General features: G+C 36.1%; 1 protein-coding gene across 1 annotated transcript; it reads left to right on the top strand.

The window, feature by feature from the left end:
* The first annotated feature begins 441 nt into the window (after nt 1-441).
* On the top strand, nt 442-23668 carry sema3ga (sema domain, immunoglobulin domain (Ig), short basic domain, secreted, (semaphorin) 3Ga). Its single transcript, XM_067395011.1, has 18 exons — nt 442-1020; nt 5910-6038; nt 14442-14602; nt 14737-14799; nt 14918-15037; nt 15142-15235; nt 17008-17127; nt 17264-17409; nt 17511-17625; nt 17789-17858; nt 19347-19491; nt 19703-19925; nt 20117-20205; nt 20382-20423; nt 20548-20705; nt 20879-20946; nt 21068-21195; nt 21780-23668. The coding sequence occupies exons 2-18, from the start codon at nt 5921-5923 to the stop codon at nt 22173-22175; spliced, it is 2256 nt and encodes a 751-aa protein (XP_067251112.1). The 5' UTR covers nt 442-1020; nt 5910-5920; the 3' UTR covers nt 22176-23668.
* Nucleotides 23669-23679: the final 11 nt, after the last annotated feature.

Here is a 23679-nt window from a genome sequence, read left to right as displayed (position 1 = left end):
ATGATCAATGTCAGATTGTGGCAAGTTGTCACGTGTTTTATAGTATATCTTGTAATTTCATAAAATGTATTTATTACAATTTTTTTGCATTTTACATTTTACTGTTTCGTAAAATCGTTTTGTTTTTCTTTAGTGTTTTACTGCTTTAATTGTCCTAAAAAACTTATAATAAGCTGTTTTATGGTAGGATCCATATATATATATAATGTGACAACATGCCCCGCTATTGGTTCACGCGTGTTCAATAGGCCTGTATCTTTTCTTTTCCCTGGGTGGTGATAGAGGAAATGTTCAGGAGTTCTTTGTAACCCAAAGGTGCGAAACGAGACTAATATTTTGGAGTAAAATTTATAATAGTAAGTAATGTATTCCAACTTTAGTATATATTCAAGTGTTTAAGTATAGTCAAATGTATTAAATGTAAACTAGCATTATGCACTGTGTTGTATATCTGCATTGATGTGATCATGTTTTCCTGGCCTCTTCATGATGGAAGGCGGTTCGCTGGGAGCAGTGCTGAGGGGGGCTGGACCGTGACACTTCACCGGCGGAATAAACCAAACACCTGCCACCGCGCAGACTTTCAACAACTAGAAGTGCAGCGTGGTGGAGCTTACGTGACAAGACGACGAACACATCTTCTGTTTTGTATTCAAACTGGCAAACGCTGGAGATATTGTCACGAAAACAGCGAAACACATCTTGGCTTTTGTTGCCTTTATCTCCTCAACTGTCCAGATAACAGCTTAGAAGTATCCTGAGGAATTTCGTGCACAAACTGCAACTTTTATCGCCGTTTTTTCGGAATCACTGACACGCCCCAAAAGTGGGAATTCAAAAGGCTAGAGCTATATAAGCTCTTATGATTTTATGAGAAGGTTTTTTGACGAATTTCAGAGTTTAAGGCACGAGCTGTGCTCACAGAGACGGTAAGGAATGTAACGATAACATCTCACCTGAGCCTCAGACATCAAATACACGGAGCAACAGACCGACTGAGCCACAAGACCAGCAAATCAGGTGAATATACGGTACATCTTTTATAGAGATAAACATTTTTAAACTTTACAGTCAGAGTTGATAAGAGTTTTTGACTTCAGGTAGATGGCACGGAATTCGTTGGTCAGGATGAAAAAAAAATATGAAAGATTTATTTTTTGTTATTTGGTTGACAAATACGTCTGTTGCAAATTTCTGCAAACATGCCGAATTTTCATTATAGCAATAGTGTTTACACTTTACTTTCATAATGTCGTTACCAGAGTTTAAAATATTGCAAAATTTTACTTTTAAAAATTCAATTTAAATTAATGTTATAGAGTAACTGCATAGACAATAAGGAGCATATAATTCAATAATTATGCCTAAAATTGAGATAAATTGATTTAGCAAGGGGAAGATTGGATACATTGAATTCAAGTTAATATAACCCTTTTTCGTAAATAAAATATAACCTGTACACACATTTTCCAGATAGTTCTTTGTGCGTTTAGCTATACAGTATGGCATATCCAAGCTTGGACTTGATTCTTTCAATATTATATGAACAGTTTTAATGAAAGGACCAAAATATCCCTTGAACATTAGTTCATAAAGTTATTCAGTTTACAATTCATATCATAATTTTAATTAAGTTTCCTATGAATAAAGCTTATAATTGAAAAGCTGCAATTAACATGACAGAGCAATGATTTGTCCTGCTCACTAGTGAACTAGAATCAAATCACTCTATATCTGACATCACCTTACAATTTTTATATGTTTAATACATAATACTTTTTCCTGTATATTTGGACTTTAAGAAATAGAAATACAGCAGTCTGACATTTTGTCATTCACAAAAAAAAGGGGGCAAAAATGGACACGTTGGAGTTGGATTTAATGGACGTCATAGATTGCGCTTGAGCATCCATAATTCATATTCTGGCCATTCCGGCAGAGGACGACTGATGCATAATTCATGCTAACAAGAAAGTATAACAGTTTACACCTGTGAAGTTCCACTGAAAATTTAAAACAGCAAATATGCCGCTTAACAGTTTACTTGAGATTTAGGCATGCATATTTTTGAGTAAGTAGATGGAAATGTCTTGTATTCAGGTAAAGGCATTCAGGTCTATCTGTTAGATTAAATGTTTAGCAATGGTTGTCTGTGTGTGTGTGTGTGTGTGTGTGTGTGTGCGCTTCCTTCCCTTTCCCCTAAAACCAGTGCCAGAACCAACATGTAAGAACACCTGAGTGACTGATGCTGAATATGTGAAGGAGAGGAGACATAAAACAAATCTGATCTTGCATGGTGTGAGTTTCATCAAGAGCCAGTGAAAAACAGTAAAACATCAGAGGATTTTTGATATCAGGTTCAAAAGTGTGAACGCTTTGAGCTGGAAAAGATGATATCAATTATTTGTTGGTTTTCATAGCCCCTCAGATCTAGATCACAAAAGTGCGTTTGCAGCTTTCAGACCAATAATTCTTTCAAAACCAATAATGCTCTTGTCTAATGATAACACAGCAACTATGATCCCAGTCTGATGTCTACAGAGCGATGATACACATCTACATCAACATATGGAGAGATAACCATCTTTTGTGCCTTTTTTTACTCTCCGCTCTCATCTACCAACTTTTCTATGCAGTCTACGGTTCTCTCTCACTCTCTCTATGTCATCTTGCAGTTTGGACATGTAGTACATTCCTGGACAAGCCCCTAGACGCACTTTGAATGTGAATTTGAACCAGTGACAGCTGGCAGAGCCAGGACCGGTGTTTGTGTTTGTGTGTGCACACGTGAGTTTGTGGAAAAGGATTAAGTGAGTTGCCTAGTGTCAAAACTTTTGCCTCCACATGTACTTTAGTCAAAACACACAAAGAGCTGAGAACAAATCTGTGGTCTACCCACAGGTGCAGTGCTTATAAGTGCTAATAAAAATATGCAAGTTGACATAGCTGATTTAATCATGCATCTCCAATGAAAAGAATGCATGGACATGCAAATCCCAAGTATGCGGGTTCCTGCTGTGCTGACATCACCCACATACATCACCAGCCAGCTGATGATGCAATAAACAGGAGCCCAGGATCAGTACCTGATGGAAACTGATCTAAAAGAGGCAGCAGTTGCAACCCTCGACTCCAGCGAGATCTTCCAAGTTATAACAATGAGCAGCATGATGGGGCTTTTCAGCAGCTTGGACAGATTTGCCACCTACAGCTTTTCCTAGGCACATGGCACCATAAGCAGTGATTTTTTTTTTTTGGTCAATGATGACCGCATTTTTGTTTTTTGGGGGATCTATTAATTTATTCTGAAGTACATTAAATGCGCAGTTCATACAAAAAAATAATGGGAATTCACCAATGAATTACAATTATTTAGAAAAATGTCAGGAAAAAAGCCTCATAAAAGAAAACCTTAAATAATTCAGTGTGAACTCATGAGTATCTGTATGCATTTTTATGTAAAGTGTAGTTCTACCACACATTCATTTACTTTAGTTTCCATAGATAGACACTGAAATGAACAATATTGACAACACTAAATGTAAATTATTTATGTATGAACAACTTTACAGACCTACAAATATGTACGAATCCTTATTTATGAATGTCAAAATCATGGTATTAATACCTTGATTCCATTGAGTTCTATTTAGTTGTCATATCAATGACATTATGTTTTTAGTCGCATTTGTTTTACTCCTCTACTTAATATGAAATTATAACATTTTGCTCTTCTGTGTGACTTCTGCTGCAACCTCGAAGGATTACATAATGTTAAACAAGGCTACATTTTAAAACCTTAAACTAAATAACATTTCTGTAATCGTTTAACTATTATTTATCATGTAATTTTTTTATTTTGTTTGCTATGGGACATAAAGTGTGTTTTCTCAGTATAGTCCATAAGATACAACAAAAACACAAAGTTGATTCACAAAAGTAATCAATTCTATTAGTGTGCTGTAATCCAAATCTTTAGAATCCATACGACTGAGAAACAGTCCCAAATTCAAGCCTTTATTCAGTGATCTTCATCTCCATTCTCGGCAGCACCCATAAACATCAAATCATGCACTCGTTAAAAATTAAAAAACTGGAGCCTCAAGAAGCTTTACCACACATTTTACAGCAGTGATATCAAGCGATCATTGGCTCTTGCCCGCTTCGTCACAGTTTCGGCATGCCGTGTTTAGGGTGATGTAAATTTGAATGAAAAATTTGCGCCTTCAGAGTGGATCAGGATAACATTTTTTTATTCACGTTTCTGTCCATTACGTTTTATATATTCTTTTTATATTGTCTATTAAATGGTTATGTTTGGGTTTGAGGGTGGGTTAATGGATCTAAAATGGATCTATAAAATGGTAAAAGGGCAATTATACAAATATCTAGTTTGAAATTATTTTACATTTCTTTAGGTATAAATACATAATAATGTTTATGTTTAAATGATGTCAATACTTTGTATGTTTCAGCATCTTTAACTATTCACATGCTTTTCCTTCTCAAGTCTTTCCCCTCGTACATACACTGTAAAAAAAATCCCGTTGTTTCTACGGAAAAATACCGGCAGTTGTGGTTACCAGAACAATACTGTAAAAATGACATCAAACCGTAAACATACTTACGGAGTTACATGTGAATTTTACATTTTAAATATGTATATTTAACATTGGATTTCAGTACACTGTAAAAAAAATCCCAGTAAAATTTACGGTAAAATAACATATTTCATTAATTGATATAATGTTAATTTACCAACCTAATGAAATACTAATATCTGTTTTGTATCTTTATAATACACTAGCAGTCACCAAACACAGTGGTGATAAGTCACATGATGAAACAAAGTTCATCACAAGCAGCTTTTCCACAAGCTGAGGAGGACAACACTAATATATAGAAGGAGCACACAGTGTGATTCACACACACACTAAACACCATCATGGTAACATGCATGAAATTTAAAAAATGCAATAAACATTAATTTAACAACATTAGATGTAACATAAAACCCTAATGTACATAACTGATTAGAAAAAAATGAAGGGAATTGTGGGAATGTCAATTTACGTTTTTTCACTGTAAATTTTACAATGAATTGTTATTTTTCACTTTCAAAAACTGTGAATTTAACGGTATTTTACCGTAAAATTACATTAAATGTACCGTTAGATCTATTACAGTTATTCACCGTATATAGTACGGAAACTTTCTGTAAACCAATTAACAGTTTTTCACCGCAGCATTTTTACAGTCTTTTACTGTTAAAATCATGGTAATTTTTTACAGTGTAGGTCACAAACCACAGCTCTTATGCTATCATAATCTGCTAACTCTCGAATTAGTCAGGGCTGTGTTTCTCAAAAGCTTCGTAAGCCTAAGTAGATCGTCCAATGGCTGTAGAGACCAATGGTGCCGTTTGGTGCCTTAGCTCACAATGCTTTTGAAAAACAGCCCTGTGCAGTTGCACCGAGTGGATAAAGTTGATTAACGGCACCTGTTTTTCCTAAAATAAAACTGACACCATGTATCATAAATGCTGACCCTCTAATGCAGGCCTGAAACCTCTGTCTTTGCATGGAGTTGAATGGAATAAGGTGTGACAGGCTGGGATTTGTCTGGCTGTTAGGCTAAATTTACATCAGTGTAGTAGAGTACAGTAGTTATGTTTGCTTTCTGTTCCTTCTGTTGTCTGTCTAAATCGAACTGTCTCCGTCTCTCTTCCTTGTCTTCATCCTCTCATTTACTTCCAAGCTATTTTTTCCTCCTCTCGTCCTTCGTCTGTCCTTCCTTTGTCATTTCAGCCTCTTCCTTTGTCGAAATCAATGATAAATTTAGCCTCTCTTTCGCTTTTCTTTCTATGTCCACCTTGTTTTATTTTCTTTCTTTTGTGTGGGTTTGTATAGGTTCCCTGCAAATGGGTCTAACCATGAGAGTTATGGAAACAAGACTCCTCCTGTTGCTGTGGGCTTTGTTTGTGTTTGAAGTGGCCTGCACACATCGCTCCGCTCCCAGAGTGCACCTGGCTTTTAAAGGTGAGCGCAAACATTATTCATTACCTGTCTATGCATACTCAGCCTCTCTCTTTCTCTTTTGCATACACCCACATGCCCGTGCATACACACACACACACACACACACACACACACACACACTTAGTCTAAATGAGGACATACCAGACTTCTATTGTTATAAAAGCTAGTTATATACAGTATGCTATAGACTAACCATAACCCACACCCTATGTCTTGAAGAAAACATTTTAGTTGTCTCCCACATGACTTACTATGCACTTAAACTACACACTATGTACTTTACTGTGAAGTGTATGACATTTAGATGACAAGTTTGAAAGTCCCTCCCCCTCATCTACATAATTAAAGCTGCGACAGTTGAGTGCATGAAGTGTGCAATGTTCCACGCTTAACTTTTTAAAGATTTAAAAATTTTTGTATTATGATAGGACAATAAGCAGACAGGAAGTGAAGTGGTAGAGAGGGACGAAATTGAGAAAGGTCCATGAGCTGGGACTCGAACTCAGGTTGCCCGAAGCCCAGAGGCGCTATATGTCCGCATGCTGCCCACGAGGCTATCGGTGACGACTCAACGTTGTCGCCCTCATACATCATCAGGGATGTCTCATTTCAGAAAAGTAAACATTGGAAAATTGACCGTTATTCCTTGTGAATTATAAATTATATTAATGTCTTTATGCTTTGGATTGTAATGGTTACTTTTCTGAAATGAGGCAGCCTCAATGCGGCCGACAAATGCACCCTCCGAAGGACGCAGTCTCTGAAATTAGACAGCATTTGTTTTTGCTTTGTTTTATTCTCGCTTAAATAAGTGCATCATCTGGGTATTTGAAGTGCACTTCTTAGTTATTATTTTTTGGACTATTTATACTTCAAAACAACATAGAATAGTATGCATAAGTATTCAAATTGGGACGCACTTTTGTAGAATAATAATAAAAAAACATTTATTTTATATATGAATGATGTATCCATTTGAGGATGTATACTTGGATGTATATAGGAAGGTTTTGTCAGATTTAGTATGTAGGAAAATTTGTATTCCCGAACTACGGTTAATTACACACACACACACACACACACACACACACACACACACACACGTAAACGTGTTTGCATAGTTTCCTTTCCAGTGCCTGGCAGTTCTTGGCTGAAAACAAATGGTGGATGTTGTCAGCACAGTTGAGGTGGGGTGCATGTGTCCTCAACAGAGCGTATTCCAGAGAACCGCTGATTCCTGTATATTGTTTATTGTTCAAAATTTCAAGAGCTCATAGTAATATTTGTCATTTCCTAGATTTCAAACATTAGCTTTGCTATCATTCAGTATTTGTCAGCACAGTTAGATACAAAAATAATGTGTGCTGTAATTCCAAATATTTATTAAAGTACTTTTAGTTTAATCTATTTAATTGTAACCACAGTCAGAAAAAAAAACAGACAGGGTCGACAACTAATGGCTGAAATTTAATATATATTTAAAATATATTAAATATTGAGTCTGAGGACATGTGGTTTTAGGGGTCATAATTCATAAGTCATTGTTTTGATAAAGAGAAAATCAAATTACATTTGTGTTAAGAACATTCTAGTGATCATCCCTTATTAAAAGCCAATGGCAGGTATGGGTGTCACAAGATCCAGTGCTGTAACTCCTTATGTGAGGTTTGTAGTTCCTTTTGCATGGGTTCATCATCTTATCCTTGTTTGCTGTTCTTATTCATTTCTTTTGGTTTTTTAGTATCTTTCTCTTTAAGGGGATTCTGACAAAGATGCCTTGTTGTGGAGAAGTTATGAGGGATATTCCCACAGACTCTTTCCCACCATCTTCCTCTGATAATTGTACGTCTTCAAAGCATATATAAGTTTTAAATCAGTAATTTTGAACAATTATAGTTATTGTCAGCTGTCAAGCTAACTGTCACCCCCTGTTTCTTGACAAACACATACACATTCATGCAGACACATTAGTGCAACTAATGCATACATGTATCCACATGTAACACAGCAATTTGGGAGCAGGTTGAAATACGGGCTGCTTAACACACATGCCTGATGTAAACAGGAATTAAAAGTGTGAATCACGTAAGAGGAATCCTCTCATATAATGTTTCATCTGAATAAGTTGAAGGTGGAGAGGTGAATACCACTGTGCCACATAATTACCCCAAAGATGATAGAGCGGCCCGTCTCTCATGTATGTGGGATTATAACCCTGCACATGATTGTTTGGAAAGTACTCTAAGATTATAAACAGTGGTGAACATCAAAATCCAGCAACCCACCAAAAGCACAATTTTGGATTTGTTTGTGTTGTACCAGCCGGACTGTAAGCAACTTTTTCCAATAGCCACATTTTCCCCAAGTCACTCCATTTTAGTTTGCTATTTCTGTGGGGCCTCATTCTTTGCTATGGTACAATAACTATGACCTACATAAAAAGCTGACTTGACTCGAGTTAGCACTCAAAGCTACCATTGTTGGCCTTTCTTTGAATATCCTGAGGTTGTTTTTAGGTCATTTGGCAATTGTGACAAGGATATTTTTGGAATAATTTTCTTCAGAAAACTTGCTCTGTATAAACACAAAGAACAAGAGCAATGTGTCAAGACCTGTTTTACGACTGACATTCCATTTGGAAACTGACCAATTTATCTCTACTAGTGAACCTTCTAGAACTTACAAATGTATTATTATTATCTCATTTTCATCTCATCTCATTTTATTCTTTATAGGGATGCACAATTTTGATTTTATTTTATTGGCATCAGTCAATGGCCACGTACACACTGTAAGTTTCAGGAGTGACAACCGCATTTAAATTATCGTTACATGTGTGTACGGAACACGACTCACTCTCGAAAAGGCGATGATTGACAGCTTGGAAACCATAGTGACGTTCTGGCGTCTCTCGTGTTTGGTATCCGTTATCGTGACCAAAGTAATATTAAAGTGACAAAACACTCGTTATTTTGAGCAATTTAACTAAACACACTAACACAGTCGACGGAGGCGTCGTGTTTTGTTTGCTTGTATAGCCAGTTTCACACAGCGCGCGGCACTCATTCTGTGTTGCCATGGTCACTCATTATAAGCTTGTTGTTTAAGCTCGTCTCATAAAGCAAACGGGTTTATGGAGTTATTAAAGTGAGCAGACATGAATCGCGATTTTTAGCATAAAGCATTTGGATAGGCTTCTGCTTTTCCTGTGATTCGCCGCGCATACACGAGAGACAAACGTTACACCGTAAACGTCATTAATAACTAGTTCAGTTCGGTTCCGTAGCTACACACTGCATAGAATTTCTGTAAATGCGGTTGTCACCATAGACATATAATAAACTTATTATTATATGTCTATGGTTGTCACTACCTGTATTTTTCGGGAGTAGAATGCGGTTGTCACTCCCGTATTTTACTGAACTGTGTGTGTACAGAACGCGATTAAGCACTAAAATGTGAACTGACAACCGAATTTAGCTGCAGTGTGTATGTAGCCAATTTCTAATTTTCATTTTAGATTTAGATTACCTTTGCTAACACTCAAAGTTAATCTTTAAAAACACTAAAAATATATTAACGCTGTTAAATGTAATCTTTACCAAATCTCAGAATCCATTTTCACACTGTACAATTAATACTTGTACTAAAAAAAAAGTTTTTAGGATTTTTTTTTTTTTTTTTAAATGTAGACAAAATTGTAAACATTTTTATCCTGGTTATTTATTGCTTATTATCCAGAATTGTATTATCGTTGCATCCCTCATTTTGTTGCTGGAAAACTTGAGGTGGGATGTGAAATGACAATAATAAAACATTCATTGCCTCATAACCACTAAATTCTTCTATTTTACAGTGAATGGTTTTTGGTGCCCAATTCTTAGTGACCCTTGAGATTTGGAGAATTCAATTGACCTTCCTGTTCTTCACAAACAATCCAATCAAGATGTGGGTTAAATGTGCCTTGAAGGAAATTCATAAGGATTTTTCCAATATCAATCACCTCATGTTTCATATTTCCAATTGCCCCGGGCTCATATTCCTCCTGATAAAACCTAATTGAAGAGATGACCGGGCTGAATTATACGCCCTGAGTAATTTGGACCTAACTGGTTATTGTTAGCTTTGTCTTGTCTTTCATCACCCGTCCCTGTAATTTCACTGAAACTCTTTGGCTCTTATCCAGTCCGTTTCTGCTCTGCCATTTTCCTCATTTGCAATGTATTTTACCTCCATCAGGAAAGATCCCCCTTCCACTATTAAACCCCCTCTCACCCTCAACCCCACCCTCTCCTTCACATCCAGAATAGCTGGGCGGAAAAATCCACTTGTCTCATTGGCCTCTCTATTTTCTGCTGTTATCTGAGATGGATTGTTCATTGTTTGCTACCGAGATGGTCTTTGTTTCGTAGGCGCCTGCAGATGAGGGAAGGTCTTTGTGTAACTCTAGAAAGTGTACCCAACTAGAGACTATGAGAAACTGGCAGAAAGAGTGAAAGAGGAACGTGATATTCTACAATGGCCCTAGTGCGTCCAGTGTATAATCTTACCTCATTATGATTATGCATTTTACAATGGCTGTCAATCAGTTTAATAATTTATTCAGATTATGATACACGGATTAAATAATCAAATTATTTAAAATTACTTTTATTTATTATAATTTAAAGATATTACGCTATTGTGTGCTGAGTAACTATCTTTTAAATATTTTTAATAGAATAGAAACATTTATATAAATATATATTTTTGCATAATATTGAAAGAAATTTGAATAATTTATTTACTTAATTTACTACTATTTTCAGTTTGGACAGAATATTTTTTTAAAGTTTTTATCTCATAAAGTGTTTAATTTATATTATGTTTAGTTATATTTTGAGACTGACATCTATTTTAAAGTAGACAGGACTGTGTATTGAGTCCCTGTTGAATTCTTCTCACAACAAAGACTTCCTGCAGGATGTTGTATCACTAGATCTTACGTGCCTCACCTTTGTACCAGCGTCTTTCACCCGTGATTTTAATGAACCCTGTGCTGTGTCCACTTTGGTCCACTGCAGGTTTGACAGTGGTGGTGTGTCCGGTGTTCTTTCCTGATGGTAAAGGGAAGAGAGGGGAACAGGATTGTACACAAACCCTTTCCCTTTTACCCACCCAGTTCCGTGTCCAACAGATATCCGATCGTTAGCGGTTATTTTAGCACCCACTCTAGAGCATCCTGTAAACACACACTCAAACATATAAGCTATTTACTTTTACAACATTAAAGTCGTCATCAAAATGCCCACATTTCCTGTGCATAAACGTTTCCGTGGGTGTATAAACATCCCTACGGATGGTCGTCCACGGAAAGATGACAAAGCTCATTGAAAAATTTGTTCTCTGCTTGTAATTTCAAGTTTTGCTACGTGCCAGTTAAAGGCAGCCTTACATTGCACTGTGAAAGGCTACAGTGAGCCTGAATTAAACTTCATTCGAATGCTCAGAACATTTACAGGCACTGCCAGTAGGTCAGCGCTTGAAATATTCAGCTCTTAAAAGCTCATCAGACACACTGAAAATGGCTCAAGCTTTGTAACCCACTCTTATATTCGTTTCAAAACACAAACGATGCAAGCCTGAGAAAATGTTGCTTTTATGTTTGCTCTGTAAGGTGATAAAACAAAACATATTTCAAATACTGATTGTAATCTGACTAACACCTAATAGAGACAATAATATTAATATTTTACTGCTTAATATATTTGTTGGACCATGATATGTTTTTTTTTTTTTTTTTGAGGATTCTTTGATGAATAGAAAGTTCAAAAGAACATAAGGTACTTAACCCTTTGGGCCTCTTCGTTTAGGGGTCACACTTGGCTTCTTCAAATGTAAGTAAAATGTACATTTTTTCCCCCCAGGAAAACCAATGTAATATATTTTTGTTCAATAATATTTTTTGATTATTATTTAGAATTTTGAGGGTATTTATGATACTATGTAATATTTATACAATTTTTATTAGCTATTTTTCCACGTTGAAAAAAAATAAATTTGTTTTCTAATATATTTTTTAAAGCAGTATACCATGTTAAAATGGAAACAAGGCATTTAAAATCTTGCCTGGCAAGTCCAGAATGATATATCTTCTACAAGATATATCAGTCTGGTCAGTCCGCCCTCCGTCGCGCCTCGAGTCAACTCCAAACCGTACAGTGCAATCAGATTTGTTTATTTGAGTGACGCAAACAGCGTCACTCTAGTGCGGCGAAAGTCCCTTCAATATCAGTTGGCAATAACGCCACGTATTCTCAAATTCTTACCGCAACAACGACACAAGTCATTAACGTCGCTCTCTCAAGCGCTAGCCATGTTAAACTACTACTACAATGGTGACCAGAGTAGATTAGTGCCATCTGGTGGGAGTAAAAAAAGAAACTTTTATAATGCCATGTTGTAACCTCTAGATTACTATGTAGTTCCATATACAGTAAAGTGGGTTATAAATTATCTATACTTTTTATTAAGTTGTGGATTTTGTATTTATACTTGGACATTCAAAGACTACTTTTTGGCAAGGTTCATTTTTTTTTTTTTTTTTTTTGAAATGTTGATTTCAAGTGTCAGTTTTTGCATTAATAAATCTGATTTCAACCTCTTATTTGAATCTTTTGCCTCAATTTTACCATATTTTTACAGCCACACCTGTTCATTTGTGTGTATAATAGTGTGTTGTATGTGTATCTGCACGTGTGTGTGTTTGAGTGGGGGTGTCTGTTTTGTACTCTTGATGTTTTAGAGTGTAACCTCTTACTTGCTGTTCATTTTTTTACTGCTCTAAGTCACACTAGTTCATATATATGTGGGGGTGGGGAGTGGATGTGTCTGTTTTGTACTCTAAACGTTTAGAGTGTCACCCCTTCATTGCTGTGCACTTTTTCAGTGGCTGAATTGTAGTTTGTACCACCAAAAGTTTCTCTGAGTTTGCGTATTTTTTTTGTATTTCCCATTCATTTCCTATGTTGGTCATTTTTGACCGCAAAGGAGCCAGGTGTGACTATTTTTCTTTTTACGACCCTTTAACTTATCCGAATCATGTTCATGATTTTTTTATGTGTTCACATAGTTAATGCGACAAGTCACCAAGCTTCATCCCATTCCGATTTAAACAACAACAAAAAAATGTTTGACCGTAGAGGCCCAGAGGGTTAAAATGGAAATTTTATCTTACTTGCTTCTTTAATCGTACTGACCCCCAAACCTTTGAATGGTGGAGTATTGCATTTTAGTTTAGTATAACCGTTTAGTATAACAGGATGTTCCTGATATTACTGGACATGATGTGGATGAATCTAGTCAGGAACAGATGCAAATCAGTGTATAATTAGTTATCTATGAATGTAGCTTGTAAAATAGCTACAGGACTTCATCCTCAAAGGAGAGCATGAAATTGTGTGTGTGTCAGATGATCCTGCACAAGGGAAGAAATAGAAAAGGACAGTTTGTTTTAAATGTGTTCATCCTGAGCAAGGAGTGTGAGGAATTTATGACAGAATTTCAGTTTTGGGTGAACTATTCCTTTAAAATCTTTCCTGTCTATTATTAGATGCTGACGTCTCTTTCAGGCCTGCAATCATCTAATCATAATTCATAACCAACACAAGTCTACGCTGTTAAACATTCACACAACATTAACTGCAATCCTTGCATCAGGGTCTGGGGTTCTTTTGAAGTCCTGTGACAGCCTGCAAGAATGTCTGAGTAAACGGTTCATTTTAACTCCGCTGAATTTCTTTATTTTAATCTTTGCCTTTGAGACTGAATACTTGGCCCACATGTGGAAGTGTTTTCCTATTTGCTGGCACTCAGGAAATGTTTCTGGAACTGTGTTAAGTGCAGTTTGCTCCCAAGAGTCACCAACTTACGCTTCTCGGCTCTTCCTTCCACCTTCAAGAAGAGCTTGCAGTGGAGGGGCGGCCCAGAACACTGCTACTACAAGATTTTTATTTTAATGATTTCATCTGGAAAAGTAAATGCCCACAGAACTATGTTTACCCCATAACAATCTGGGTTTAGTCACAAAACAGATGAGTGAAGAGAGAGTTAAGAGCACCCCCTATAGGTGAAACTCTTTTAGGAGCAGTGTTTCTCACCCTTTCTGTCTTATGTATCTTTACTGCCTCATCATTATTGTTCAAAAACTCATTATTGACACCAAATGCAGTCGGGAAAGTGTTTCTATCTATGTTTCTGTCATTAATACGATTAATATTATTAAGTGGCTTTTATAGTAATAGCTACCAAAAATTCAGGAATGAATTACATTTTAAAATATATTCAAATAAAAAAAAGTTAATTTTAAAAGTTGTATAAGATTCATCATTTCATTTCCTATGCTTCTCTTTTGTCATTCATCAGAGCTGATGGACACTCGGACGGCAAGGCCTTTCAGTTTCTCCTTCAACACCAGTGACTACCGGATCTTGCACGTTGATCCAGACCAGGGGCGGTTGTACCTGGGCAGCCGCGAATATCTGGTCTCTCTAGACATGCAAAACATCAACAAAGAGCCTCTTATTGTAAGGGATGATTCAAATGAATCAATTCCATTCACAACAAAATAACATGATGCAATTGTCACCCAAACACTGACCCCAGAAGAATTGAAGTGTCAATGAATTCTTCTAACGCTATGGGTGTTTTATGTCTGTAGATCCACTGGCCGGCTCCAGCTCAGAGAAAGGGAGAGTGTCAGATGACTGGGAAAGGCAGGCATGTGAGTTTACATCAGTTATATTGATCAAACCATCCTAGTAAATGAATCACTAAATAGAATGTGACACTCTTGATCTTACCAATTTCACTTTAACAGTGGTTTGCGTGTCTGTTTTCAGGGGGAGTGTGCTAACTTTGTGCGTCTGATTGAGCCATGGAACAGGACTCACCTGTACACCTGCGGCACAGGAGCTTATAAACCCATCTGCACTTTCATCAACAGAGGCTGGAGAGCTGAGGTACACACACACATAAATATACTGTATATACTCATATATATACACACACAACACAACCTTCAGTAACAATAAACCAAATGCTCTTCCTGCTCTGATGTCCACAGGACTACCTCTTCAGGCTGGTTCCTGGTTATGTGGACTCTGGAAAGGGAAAATGTTCTTACGATCCAAACCAGGAGAATGTTGCAGCCCTGATTAGTAAGAAACGATTAATGAAGATGCCATATTACTTTTATATTTAATGTAATTGATCCTTCACTAAGCACATTAATAGCCAATCCTACTGTAGCAACTGTTGTCTGTCATTTTATCAAACAACCCCCAAAATAGCAGAACATAGCAATTGTAACATATAACAGAATCATACCAAATCATAACATAACACAGCATAATCATAACATCATAAGATAATGTAACATATCATATCATATCATAACAGAACAGAACATAATATGTATTGTATTGTATGAACAGAATATAATATATTTATAATAGATAAAAATTATAACAGATTCATAACATAATAATAGACAAAATCAGAACTTGACAGAATCATAACATAACAGTGTAAAAAAATCATAACATCAAACAGAATCAGAACAAAATCATAACTAAACATTATAGAATCATAACATAAACAGATCATAACTTATCTTAACATAACAAAATCAGAACATAGCATAGTATAAAAGAATCATAACGTATATGACATAAATGAATCATAACAGAGCATAACCGCACAAAAAATCATAACAGCACATTACAGAATCATAACATATAACAGAATCATACCATATCATAAGGTAACTTATCATATCATAACAGAACATAACATAGCATAAAATAATTATAACATATCAGTGTTATAAAAATCATAACTTTACAGAATTGTAACATAACAGTGTAAAAGGATCATAACATCAAAACAGAACAGAATCAGAACAAAATCATAACTAAACATTACAGAATCATAACTTAACAGAATCATAACATATCATAACATAAACAAATCATAACAAAATCAGAACATAGCATAGTATAAAAGAATCATAACATATATAACATATCATAACATGAATGAATCATAACAGAGCATAACAGCACAAAAAATCATAACGTATCACATTACAGAATCATAACATATAACAGAATCATACCATATCATAACATAACATAACAGAATCATAATATCATAAGGTAACTTATCATATCATAACAGAACAGAACTATAACATAACCGATTCATAACGGAACAAAATCAGAACTTGACAGAATTGTAACATAACAGTGTAAAAGAATCATAACATCAAAACTGAATAGAATCAGAACAAAATCATAACTTAACATTACGGAATCATAACTTAACAGAATCATAACATATCATAGCAACCAAATCATAATAACATATCTTAACAAAATCAGAACATAGCATAGTATAAAAGAATCATAACATATATAACATATCAGAACATAAATGAATCATAACAGCATCACAACATACCAGACCATAACAGCACAAAAAATCATAACATATAACAGAATCATAACACAATGATAATATTAGTATCCTTACTGATATTTATATTTTACATATGCTCCAAGGTAAATCATTGCTAATAACTTGGTGATAATTTGTTTACCTATTGATTCAGGTCATAATAGATATACTTGTCTGTGATGAGGTTTTGGCTTGGCAGTTTTATGATGACTAAATAATTTAAAACGATTACTGTCAATAAAATGCTTTGCAATGTCAATTCATTCTAGCCCATGTATTTTTGTATATGAATATGAATGAATGTATATGAAATGTATCCCTATCTAATGTTCTGTAAAGCATGGAAGATTAGCGAATGGTAAATATCCTGTCTGTGTCGTCACAGAAAAGTTCACCAAACTTCACAAATCATCTAAAACATGTAGCTTTCATGTGTACTCATGAATGCCTTTATCACCTTTCCTACATCTAGATGGAAACCTGTATGCTGGAGTGCCGGTGGACTTCATGAGCACTGATCCAGGAATCTTCAGGACCATGGGGAGCCGGCCAGCTGTGAGATCAGAGCAGTATGACTCTAAGTGGCTGAACGGTAAATAGCTCGGCTGTTCATATTTGGATTGGCAGATATAATTTTAATTAGATTGACAATAAATATTTGCTCAGCTGTTTTAGTTTCCATTAAATATTTGGGTGGATGTTACATGCACGCTCTGTTTATTTCCTAGAACCTGTATTTGTTCACATGAAACAGATTCCTGACAGCTCAGAGAAGAACGATGACAAGCTCTATTTCTTTTTCCGTGAAAAGAGTCTGGACTCGGGGGGTGGAGCGAGTCCAAGTGTTTTGGCCAGAGTGGGCCGTGTGTGCCTGGTGAGCAATGTCCTGCTTTACGTAAACCAGAAACAGCAGGTGCACAGGAAGCAGTTCAGAGTTCTGTCAGTTAATAAACAGCTGTTTGTGTTTCATCACAGAACGATGAGGGCGGACAGAAGTCTCTTGTGAACAAATGGACGACTTTTCTGAAGGCCAGGCTTGTGTGCTCAGTGATGGGAGATGATGGGGTCGAAACTTTCTTTGATGAACTGAGTGAGTGCAAGTTTATTTACTAGTAGTTTTACAGTTTGTATTGTGCCATCTAGTGGTGTTAAATGTAATTCAGCTATAGCAAATGGCTGTTGTTTTTCCATTGATGCATACTTAATATCTGAGTATTGACCCGTTTTTCTAATGCTTTGCTTCTCCATTCCAGGGGATGTGTTTATTCAACCTACCCAGGATGAACGAAACCCTGTGGTATATGGCGTCTTCTCAACTTCTGGGTACACACCTGCTTTTTCATTAATACATTATCTTTAGATCAACACATATGCTGTGTCCAAAAATCACATACTGTATAGTAGGTACTACATTTAGTTTGAAACATGACTGCTAAAAAAGTATGTTTTATATAGAATGAATGTGTGTAGTATGAATGAAATTTGGACGTACTACATCCTCCATGTTGTCATTGTCATGTTACCTTCACCTCCATTCACAAATCCTCTCCTGTGGCCTCATGGGATAGTAAAGTGTCCATAGAATGCGCACTTCAGAATCTCACCAGAAGTAGTAGGTCATCCGGGTACTGTTTTATAAATACTATGATTTCTGACATATTGCTCAACTTACATACTGTTTTTTCAATGTAGTATGGAAATAGGGATATTTGGACTCTTTGACTTTGATCTGACTTTTTTTTTTAATCTTTTTGTGAGTGTGTGTTTTAAAGGTGCCCTAGAATTAAATATTGAATTAACCTCGGCATAGTTGAATATCAAGAGTTCAGTACATGGAAAAGACATGCACTGAGTTTCAAACTCCATTGTTTCCTCCTTCTTATATAAATCTCATTTGTTTAAAAGACCTCCGAAGAACAGGTGAATCTCAACATAACACTGACTGTTACGTAACAGTTGGGATCATTAATACGCCCCCAATATTTGCATATGCCAGCCCATGTTCAAAGCATTAGACAAGGGCAGAACGTCTGGATATGCACAGCTGAATCATCAGACTAGGTAAGCAAGCAAGGACAATAGCGAAAAATGGCAGATGGACCAATAATAACTGACATGATCCATGATAACATTATATTTTTAGTGATATTTGTAAATTGTCTTTCTAAATGTTTTGTTAGCATGTTGCTAATGTACTGTTAAATGTGGTTAAAGTTACCATCGTTTCTTACTGTATTCACGGAGACAAGAGCCGTCGCTATTTTCATTTTTAAACACTTGCAGTCTGTATAATTCATAAACACAACTTCATTCTTTATAAATCTCTCCAACAGTGTGTAATGTTAGCTTTAGCCATGGAGCACCATCAAACTCATTCAGAATCAAATGTAAACATCCAAATAAATACTGTACTTACACGATTAGACATGCTGCATGACGAACACTTTGTAAAGATGCATTTTCAGGGTTATATTAGCTGTGTGAACGGTGTTTATGCTGTTCAAGGCAAGCGAGAGCTCCGTGGGCAGGAGAGCACGAGAATTAAAGGGGCCGCAACCTATATATCAGTGCATAGTTAATGATGCCTCAAAATAGGCAGTTAAAAAAATTTATTAAAAAAAAATCTATGGGGTATTATATCCGAAACTTCACAGACACATTCAGGGGACACCTTAGACTTATAGTACATCTTTTAAAAAGATGTTCTAGGGCACCTTTAACTTCCCCCAAAATCTGTTTTCTTCCTCTTTGAGAATTGTTTGTTTCTGTATCTTTGATTTTATACTCATCTGTCTTATTTTTGTCTTTTAGCTCTGTTTTTAAAGGCTCAGCTGTGTGTGTCTACTCAATGGCTGACATCCGAAATGTCTTCAATGGCCCTTTTGCCCATAAACATGGACACAACTACCAATGGACCACATACACAGGGAAGATTCCCTATCCACGTCCAGGAACAGTGAGTTTCAGTCAATTTATCTCTCAAGCATCATGAACATTTGGAAATTTCACTCAAAATATATGTCATATGGTTTTGTGCTTCTTATCATTCATCTTACCGTATCTATGATGTATTTTATTGCTGTAAGGCTATTTTCTTTGAAAGATAGAAGCAAACCCAGAAGCATGTACATTTATCTGACTGACTCTCCCTCTGTTTTCCGCATTAGTGTCCAGGAGGCACATTCACACCGGGGCTTAAGTCCACAAAAGAGTTCTCAGATGAAGCAGTTAACTTCATTCGTGCTCATCCTCTCATGTACCACCCTGTGTATCCCATTCACAAGCGCCCTCTGGTGGTGCGCTCCGGTGTAGACTATCGCTTTACTACTATTGCGGTGGACCAGGTGGATGCTGTGGATGGCCGATATGAGGTTCTCTTTCTGGGAACAGGTGAGACCTGCATCCTCTGATTTGCTGAAATTAGTTTAGTTTCTTGAATATGTTAAACTTGGGATAGCAAGCCTACTTGTTAAAGTTGACAAGAGATAAAAATTCACCAAATCGTTTTTAGAAATGTAATGTAGGTTGCAGATCCTGGAAACATATTGTGTAAACTGTGTGACTTTTCCATCACCCCACAGATCGTGGTACAGTTCAAAAAGTTATAGTGCTGCCCAAGGATCCCACCACAATGGAAGAGCTCACTTTAGAGGAAGTGGAAGTTTTCAGGGTAAATATATTTTTTTTCAGCATTTTTCAGACCTCAGAATTTTAATGTTATATTAAAAATAAGTAAATAAATACATTTACTTAATAAAAAACATACAATACAAATAAATAAGTACAATACATAATAATATGTACAAATATAATTAAGTATACTTTTCTATTCCTTTTTATTTATAGACACCTGCTCCTGTCAAAACAATGCACCTATCAGCCAAAAGGGTAAGAGTAAAAAATAAAATGAGTTGTAAACATAATAACCTTTAAGGATATAATAATAAAAAAAAATCATAAAATTAACAGCAATATGGCATTAAAAACGTCTTTCTTTCTTTTTTTTTTGCAGCAACAGCTGTACGCATCTTCAGAGGCAGGTCTTACCCAGATGTCTTTGCACCGCTGTGGAGTGTATGGAAAGGCCTGTTCGGACTGCTGTCTGGCCAGAGACCCCTACTGCGCCTGGGATGGAGAAAACTGCTCTGCTTTTACACAAGCCACCAAAAGGTCAAAGAACCTGAATTCCTCGAAATTGCGCTTACTTCACTTCTCTCCTCACAGCTGAATCAAGACAAAACGGTTCTTTTAAGAACTTTATAAGTTCTTTATAAGAGGAGTCCCATTTCATAAGACAGTAAAATTATGTGATAATTGTATAATTTTTGTATTATTTCATTCAGGAGGAGCAGAAGGCAGGATGTTAAACACGGTGACCCTTTGCGTCAGTGCCGGGGATACAATGCCAAAGGTAACAAAAACACACAGTTCAACTACAAATAACAGCCTGCAGTATTATAATGAGGTCAGTCTGATGTATTTGTATAATTGGACACGGCATATGACCATAATCTTTTTTCTGTGTCTGCTAGTGGAGAGGAGACTGAAGGAGAAAGTTCAGTTCGGAGTGGAGGGTAGCAGCACATTTCTGGAGTGCGTGCCGCGCTCTCCTCAGGCCACTATCAAATGGCTCTACCAGAAGGAGGGAAGACGAAAAGTGGTAAGATTGCATGCTTTTACTTTATTTCAAACCACCAGTCACTAACCAGCCAAATAAAACATATAGTAGTACTGTATATAATAACAGTTTCATTTTGTTGGTTAATACTGTTGAAAAGTTTGGGGTCAGTAAGATTTTTTGTTTTTGTTTGTTTGTTTAAAGAAATTAATACTTTTATCAAGGATGTATTAAATTGATCACAAGTGAAAGTAAAGATATTTAAAATATTACAAAAGGTTTTTATTTCAAATAAATGTTGTACTACTAAATTTCTTCTCCATCCAAAGTTGCGAATTTAACTCATGCACAAAATTGGAATGTCGCATAAAACATTTGTGAATAAAGCAGCATTTGCATCCAAGAAAACAAAATTGTCACTTCCTGGGAATTTGTCGCAAAATATCTGTAATAAAAAAGGAAGTGGTGTGGAAAATGTCTTCTCTTGTATCTGGAAGTGAGACACTTCTGGGGATTTTTATTTAATTGGTAAAAATCATAGTTTTTAAACCTTTTAAAAGTCTTACCGACTTTTGAACGGTGGTGTATAGTTATATATATGCAAATGGCTCTGATTATGTTTACAGCTGAATCGAGACGGGGAAGTTCTTAAGACTCCTCAGGGGGTCCTTCTGAAAGCTCTCACCAAAGCAGATGCAGGCCAGTACCATTGCCTGGCCACAGAAAATAACTTCAAACACACGCTGGCTCGTGTCTCTTTACGTATCCTGGACCGGGACATCGCTGTAGCCCTCACCACCCCTGATGAGGAAGAAGAGGCTTCAAGGAGCCATCACAAAGACCATCAAAAGGACCCTGCACTTCCTACCCCAGCGCTCCTGCTGGAGCCTGAAATGCGTCTGATTCAGCAGTACTGCCAGTCCTACTGGGAGCAGCTAACGGCTGGGGGGAACTCTCAGGCTGACCTCCCTAAACGTGCATATCGCAGACACACAGAAGCACTGAAGGCTAGTGGGGAGTGAGGAGGAGAGGAAAAGACTGTTCGTCACTTTGTTCCAAGCAGCTCATGGACTTGTATAGGTTAGTTCATGTGCAGTGGCACCTAAAAGTATTTGGACACATTTGGACATGTTTTACAGTGTTCAAAAAGAATCAATATTAATTTACAACACTTAAAAATGAAAATGTATTCATTTAACTGTACCTGCATAGGATAATTCATGAACAGTGGCCCTAAAAAGTATTTGGACATTTAAAAATGATCAAATTTTTTACAAAATAATTTTGTACAAATCTTTACAGTGTTCAAAACTTCACCTAATGAATTAATTCATGAACAGGGGCTCCATATATTTGGAAATTACTTTTTAAAATGATTACACATTTTTACAGTGTTCAAAATGTAAAATATCATTCATAAATGTCCATTCATAAACATTTTGACAATGTTTAAAATTAAAAGTTAATTGTGTCTGATCTTTTGAAATTCGCCACTTGGTTCGATATTTTACCTAATGCAATAGCATTCACCCCCCAAAATGTCAAAGTGTCTAAATTCTTTATAGAGTCACTGTATGTAATCTTACATTCATTGTTCATTCGTTCACTGATCCAAAGTTCAAGTACCTGACCATTCGTCTGTTGTACTGAGATTGTAGTCAGTGTTGATTTAGGACTGAGCATTTCCACTTGCCACAGTGATGTGACTGCATTTCAGTATTATAAACAAGTGTAAACTTTTACTAACCTCACAAATATGACCATACAGTCATTACATACTGGCTTTAATTACCAATAAACCATAAAGCACCTTTTAAAGAGGATATTACCTCATAAACTTTGAAAACGTTCCACTATCCTGTAGTCAAAGTTGCCTACAAAGTCATTGTTAATCACTCAATCAGTGGGCCAGTGCAATTTCTAATATTCCACCTGGATTATGAAATTGTGAAAGTAATATATATGTATGTATGTTTAATAGTAATATATATGTATGGATTCCAATAACTGGGGTAATAATGGCACCAAACATCTGCAAGAACACTACTTGCCTTCATGTCTTTGTGACTGTGGCTGCTTCTCACTATTTGTAATATATATTTATTTGAAGTTGTATATTTTTTATGGGATGATAATTGTTGCTAGAGGATACTGAATAAGGGTGGAGGGCATTTTTGCATGATTGACAAATTAGATATGTTGTTATATTTATTTAAATGCATTCAAAATGACTGACTGTTTAGGAAATAACACTATTATGCTGTGCATTTAGTTTCGTGCTTTGTGTCTGGTTGAGCAATCACCATTCAAGCAAAAACTAACGGTCAAATGAGTTCACTCAGATAATATCTAACACTGGAAATATTTCACAATATTCGTGTCCTTTTTTAGTAGAACGGTAGAATAGTCCCGGTGTAAAATTCAATGTTTTGTCTTGCTCTTAGATGTTGATGTCTTAGATGTCTTGTAAGAAAAAATAAAAATAAACAAGCAATAATTTGTGAGCCATAGATTCATTTTTCAATT

This window comes from Chanodichthys erythropterus, chromosome 9 (assembly GCF_024489055.1).
Source record: "Chanodichthys erythropterus isolate Z2021 chromosome 9, ASM2448905v1, whole genome shotgun sequence".
Taxonomy (NCBI): domain Eukaryota; kingdom Metazoa; phylum Chordata; class Actinopteri; order Cypriniformes; family Xenocyprididae; genus Chanodichthys; species Chanodichthys erythropterus.
Note: the sequence above shows the minus strand (reverse complement) of the source record. Positions and strands in the feature narration are given on the sequence as shown.

Bases quoted from the DNA above. Each gene is read 5' to 3' on its own strand.
- sema3ga (XM_067395011.1), top strand. From the start codon at position 5,921: ATGGGTCTAACCATGAGAGTTATGGAAACAAGACTCCTCCTGTTGCTG. The intron at 15,038-15,141 runs GTACACACACAC...TGATGTCCACAG, and splicing joins ACAGAGGCTGGAGAGCTGAG to GACTACCTCTTCAGGCTGGT. The intron at 21,196-21,779 runs GTAAGATTGCAT...TTATGTTTACAG, and splicing joins AGGAGGGAAGACGAAAAGTG to CTGAATCGAGACGGGGAAGT.